This window comes from Astyanax mexicanus, unplaced genomic scaffold (genome assembly GCF_023375975.1).
Source record: "Astyanax mexicanus isolate ESR-SI-001 unplaced genomic scaffold, AstMex3_surface scaffold_48, whole genome shotgun sequence".
NCBI classification, from domain to species: Eukaryota; Metazoa; Chordata; class Actinopteri; order Characiformes; family Acestrorhamphidae; genus Astyanax; species Astyanax mexicanus.
Genome location: NW_026040058.1, coordinates 521,508 through 527,507, shown reverse-complemented (window position 1 = coordinate 527,507; position 6,000 = coordinate 521,508). Strand labels below are relative to the sequence as shown.

Here is a 6,000-nt window from a genome sequence, read left to right as displayed (position 1 = left end):
GGTAGTGAAAACACAAAACTCCATTCTTACACTCAGTTCAGGCTACACCTGGAATGAGGAGACATATTCTTTAAACATGCACAGCCGTTTATTTATCATGATTAAAAAGCAAACAGAGGAATTGACAGTCAAATCTGCATTTGTAAATATAACAGGACCATTAACTGTTTATGTATACAGATTAATTATATTTATGAATTTATTATTTTTCTTGGCAACTTTCAGTTCTGAATATTTCCAATACCTGATATACGTAGTTAACTATTGTAAATTTGAAAAAGAATGGATTATAACGAAAAACATTTATACGATAAACCAAGATAGTGGAGATTAGCAAAGAAAGTTATGTATTTAAGCAAAATTAATGTGTGAAATGCCAAAGCAAAAAGCCATCATCATCAGTATCCGTGTAATTTTAAAAGTTAAATCAGGATGCCTTTTCTAAATACACCTCAGACATAATCATCTTCTTCTTCCTCTTTGAATCCACTCTCAACAGCTGCTTGAATACTCTTTATCGATCTTCTCCAGTCTTACGTTGGTCTTTCTTTCAAAGTCATTCTTATTTTTCAGGACGAGACGCAAAATGGCTTTCTGAGCTTCATCACAGGAGTTCTGTAGCTGCAGACGTTCCTGTTTAAACTCTGGCTTTTCTTTATCCATGGTCATAAGTTTTCCCAGTGAGCTGACCCGATCCATCAGATACTTCCCAGAGACGTCAGTGTAGGTTGCTGAGATCATGTGACCGAGGCTGGCGATGTTCGTGGCCTGTTGCAGATCTTTTGAGAAGAGCTTTGAGTAGTAGAGAGATTGAGTGTTCTCAGATGTGGAAACAAAATTTTTGAGAGTTCTGGTCAGACTGGTTTTCACGATGTTGGACACCATGGAAAATAACTGCACCATCTTTTCCCACTGCTCCTTCACCCTCCCCATCGCATCCATCCCTTTTACCAGCATCTGCATGATGGTGTTGAAGTCTATCTCCTTGACTCCACAGTTTCTCATGCTGATCAGGAGTTCAGTCAGTTCTTTTTGGTTCTTCTCCATGTTCTCCACACTCCTCTCGTAGAATCCTCTGGTTTCCTTCAACTGAGCTCGGCTCTGTTCTATGCGGAACCTGGCGTTCTCTGATGCCCTTTCTGAAGCACTTTTCTTCTCAGATTTACTCTCCTCTTTAAACATCATTGGAGCTTTTGAGACATCTTTCTTCACATTTCCCCTCTGGTGCATATTTTGCCAGTTCATCACCGATGCCAATGGCCGCTTCACATATTTCTTGGGCACGCGTCTTTGGTTTACATTGTGGGATTTCTTCTAAACTGCTGTTTATTCTTATGAACTGCCTCTTCACGAAATCTGTATTGGATCTTTTCTTCTTCTGATCATACAGACTTCTCCAGTCAATGGTGGAGTCATGCACAAACCGCTGAAACATCTCAGCACAAGCCAAGATTTCTGCAGATTTGCTGTAGATGTTTATTTTATCCACTTCGTCTGCAGATGTGATGTAACCTTGTGTATCACTGCGTGTTTCTAGAACAGCTTCTTCTGATGATTGTTTTCTGATTTTGTTTTCCTCCAGTTTGTTTTTTACCATGTCTAACTCTTCTCCATAAAAGTGCTCAGCATTTACACATGTTTCCAGCAGCTCCTGGATAATATTGATGACATCAGTGAAACGCTTCTCTGTTGATGCAGCCAGATCAAGACAGTCATCTGCAATGACACGAATGTTCTCCAGCTGATAAGGAAGATGAGCTTGAGCAACTTCATCATTTCCCTGGAACAGAATCTTTACAGCAGTCTTCATGTAGTTCGGGACATTCATGGTGTGGAGACGAATCTGATCCATGTTCTTGTGGGCGTCATTAAAAGCCCCCCAGCCAGAGTTACACACTTGCATGAGACAGGCGCGGAATGAATCTGGGTATCTGATGTACTTGTAGCCGTCCTTGGGTGGGTTTTTGTTGATGGAGAAATCTGTTTCTGAGGAGATGAAGACCAGTTCTCCCAGTATGGCTATAGAGAGTGGTGCAGAAGTCAGGTGTTCCTCACAGTTGCTGTAGGGCTGCATCAAAGGCTTAGTTTGATTTTTCATCTCTTCAGCTGTATTTGAGTTTTGCATGTTTTCTTTGGAATCCGTAGCTGTGTTTCTGGTAAAATAAATGAATAAATAAAACAATAAAAAAGAAACAGTGTAAACAGACTACATCAGTACAATTTAATCAGTCAACTGACAAAACTAACTCTCCTTCAAAGGATGCAGAGGCAGGATGCAGAGCTATTCATTGAATATTAGCTTTTTTGTACCAGTTTACATCCCATTATACAAATGATCAGTTGAGGGCCATCTACATTTAAACTATTTTTGAAAACATTAAATTGTAATATATGTGTAGAAATACTTGATCTACTGATATGCATACCTGTCAAGTCTCCCACAGTCCTCCCGTATTAGTATTTTACAGTAAATTTCCCGAATTATATTAAATAAAAAAAATAAAAAAAACTGACCGCCTTGTGAAGGGGAAATCTCTTCAGCAGTCATGGTGCCGATGTTACTTGCTTAACCTGCGTCCACAAACTGAGTTTACCTTTCTGAAAGTCTTGGTGGTGAGAGAAATGCCTCATAATGTTCACTGTGTTTATGTTCCGCTGATTTTATCACACGTAGTTTGCGCTGAGTTTTGTTCTCCATGGCAGCGCAGCTAAACTTTTCCCAGCAGTATTTAATACGGTTAGCGGGAGAGACGTGGTGTGAATCACAGGTCAGTGCGTGCGGCTTGGAGGGAACCGGTGTTCTATCGAGTTTTGTTACCCATCGATATGTGCTTTTTTGCAGCACTGCGCATGCACCGACCAACATTCTTTTTGGTTTGATTTCATGTTTTTAAAGATAATTCATTACGTTTTTATTAGAAAAATTAAACAATCTGCATGAATATAAAAAAAAACATGTAAATAGCAGTTGAAGCATAGCAATGGCAAGTTAAAGTAATATAATACAGGAAATTGACAAATCCTGCACCTAACAGCTGGGGTTGTGCATAGGGCTCAGCCAGGATCTACTACTCACTCAACTAACAACAATAGCAAAACCACCACAATCTGATACTGGCTCGACAAGAATCCAGAAGCACAGCCTAACACTATGTTCATGGTCCATTGCCTCAACTGCCAAGTAACAGACCTACCAAAAAATAACCTATGAACAAACAGAATCCCTCCTTAATCTAAGCTCACTTCCTTTAACTATGGCAACAACACACTTACCTAAGCACAATCACACACAATAAATCACATTATAAGTTGCGTGAGCAGAACACAGCAACCACTACCATCTGATACTGGCTCGACAAGAATCCAGAAGCATAGCGAACTATGTTCATGGTCCGTGCCTCAACTGCCAAGTACTCAGACGTCTACAAAAACTCATGAGACAAATTATTACAAGAGCAGGACCACACCAATCCCCTTCATCCAAACTCTAACACAAACTTCAGTGCAAGCTCTTCTCAGGGGTCATCAGGCAGGCACCTTCCTTCGTCAGTGTTTCGCTGAATTAGGCCCACGACACCTCCAGAAGGCTCAACAGTTAAGTCTGGCGTCCCAGACCCACCCCCCTCCAAGCTTGCTGTAGAAGCACAAACTCACTCCCTTCCCCACACAGCCTCAGCCCTTCTGAACCACAACCACTGACTAGATCTTTCAGCTACATCTGACAACTCCTTCACTACAGTCCTTAGCACACGACCTCTAATTCCGAATTCAGACAGCAGTCTTGTGGCAGACTTCGCAACAAAGCCTCTAGTACCTACCTCTACCGGTCTAATATACGCTTGCCACCCTCGCTCTCTTACCTCAGCCACCAAGTCTGTATACTTCAGCCTTTTCCTTTCATAAGCTCCATCTACCTCGTCTTCAAACGGAACAGTCAGCTCTATAAAATACACTATCCGCTTACTTTCAGAGTACAACACTACATCCGGCCTCAAGGTTGTAACCAGAATGCACTCTGGGATCTGCAGTTTACTACCTACATCCACTAATAACTTCCAATCTCGTGCATTGGCCCACTTACCAGCAGTTTTCAAGCACTGTGCTGTTTCTCCACTATGCTGCCCCTCACGCACAAACGTGATTACCCTACTGCAACCTACCACGGGCATGTTATTAACTTCTAACCGTTTCTTATCAAGTGCACCTGCAAGAGATCTAAGTACCTGATTATGCCTCCATGTGTAGCGCCCCTGGGATAGACTCACCTTACATGCCGACAAAATGTGCTTCAGCGTGCCACTTCCTGCACATAGCTTACAGGAAGTGGCACGCTGAAGCACATTTTAAAAAATAATAATGAACTGCAAAACTATAAAAAAATATGGTTTATAGTCACATATATGACCATAACTTTTTAACAGTAAAGAAAAAAATGGATTATAGAAACTTATGCCACTTGAAAATGATTTATGGGGAGGTCTGAACAAATACTGCCTGAAAGGTCCAAATTATTATGTGGAACAACAGTTCTTTTAAAACGATTACATTTATGATTTGTACTTTTTAACATCAAATAATTAAAAGTAACTATGTCATTTTTACTCAAAGTACATTTTAAATTGAGTATTTTTTTACTTTTACTTGAGTAGAATTTTAGCAAAGTAAAGGTACTTTTACTTAATTACAATTTTTCAATACTTTTTTCACCTATGCCCTCGCTGTGAGTTTTAGGCAGCGGACTGCAGCACTGATGTTAAAACAGATCTGGATATACAGCGATTTTTCTAAAAGAAAGGTATCTGAGCTAACCATGTAAACTGTGATGAGACTGTTTCTGATAGCTGGTTAAAAAGACTCGTCTCTGAATCAAAACACACAAATCAAACCCACAGTGTGCTTAATAAAATACAGCTTGTGACTCAGTTAGCTTAGAATTAGCTAGATATGTAGTCAAGGTTTGAGAAAAATCTATGTATATAATGTTCAACATGCCCTGATGTACCCGATCAGCCAATAACTATTTCATATTTCATTCAAACTGTGTTTATTAATTTAGGATTTTCAATTTATTAATTTAGGATTTTCAAATTATTGTCAGTTTACCAGTGTAAGCATTTCCTGTGTCAGTTCTGCTCTGGAGCTAAGATAATAAGATAACCTATTGTTAGGATCATGGGTCAAAGATCAAATCCCTTAACAGGGGAAGACATCTGCTTTGATGCTGAGTCATACATCCTGCCCCTCCCCCCTACCTAAGACCATTTACTTTGTGGTTGGAGTATCAGATGAGATGGGTATTAGAGGCTAGCTGAGAGAGAAGTGTGGCTGAGGGCTAAGCTGGACAGCCGTAAGGCTGGGCCATGTTTTGACCAACAGTCTAAATAAAGCTGTAACATCTTCCTGCACTGACGGTCTCTTAGACTCCTTTCTTCTGCAATCTACATCTACAAGAACTGGTACGGTGTTGAACAGCAGACATCGAGAATATCTAATGTTCTCTTTACTGCTTCACTGACCCATTTAGAGAAATCTAAATGTCTGGTTGAGAAGACAGAAGTCAGCATCAAGAAAAGAATACAACACTACTGTAAGCTATAATGAGCTAAATTTATTTAGCTAACTAGTTATCTAGAAGCTGGATGTAGTGGATAGCCAGAATTTAGTACAATACTTTATGTTGGTAGATTAAAGCAGTTTTTTAAACCCTGATCTCTGCCCCAAAATTGTTTTCCACCGGATCCAACTGATCAGCTAATAAACATTCCTTTATTGAATTTACCTGTTAAAATCTCTTAGTCCGCCATGGAACATAAATCAATCATGATTCAGCAGTGTATTAAACACATCATACCACCACTTACTTTATTAAAGTGCCTTTAAACAGAGAAAGCTCTAGAATATCCATAACAGTGGGAATTCGCAGTGACAGGTTTGAGAAACACTGATCTAACCTGACTTCTGTTCATTTGTAGTTCACAGTAAGATCACAATAAGACCTCA

General features: G+C 39.8%; 1 protein-coding gene across 1 annotated transcript; it reads right to left on the bottom strand.

Annotated features, from left to right (window-relative positions):
* Window positions 1–492: 492 nt before the first annotated feature.
* LOC111190731 (uncharacterized) lies at window positions 493–2,548 on the bottom strand. The gene is made up of 4 exons (XM_049473921.1): window positions 2,515–2,548; window positions 2,248–2,251; window positions 1,389–2,153; window positions 493–1,288 (listed from the first exon to the last, which is right to left on the bottom strand). Exons 1-4 carry the CDS (start codon window positions 2,546–2,548, stop codon window positions 493–495), a joined length of 1,599 nt encoding a protein of 532 aa, XP_049329878.1.
* Window positions 2,549–6,000: the final 3,452 nt, after the last annotated feature.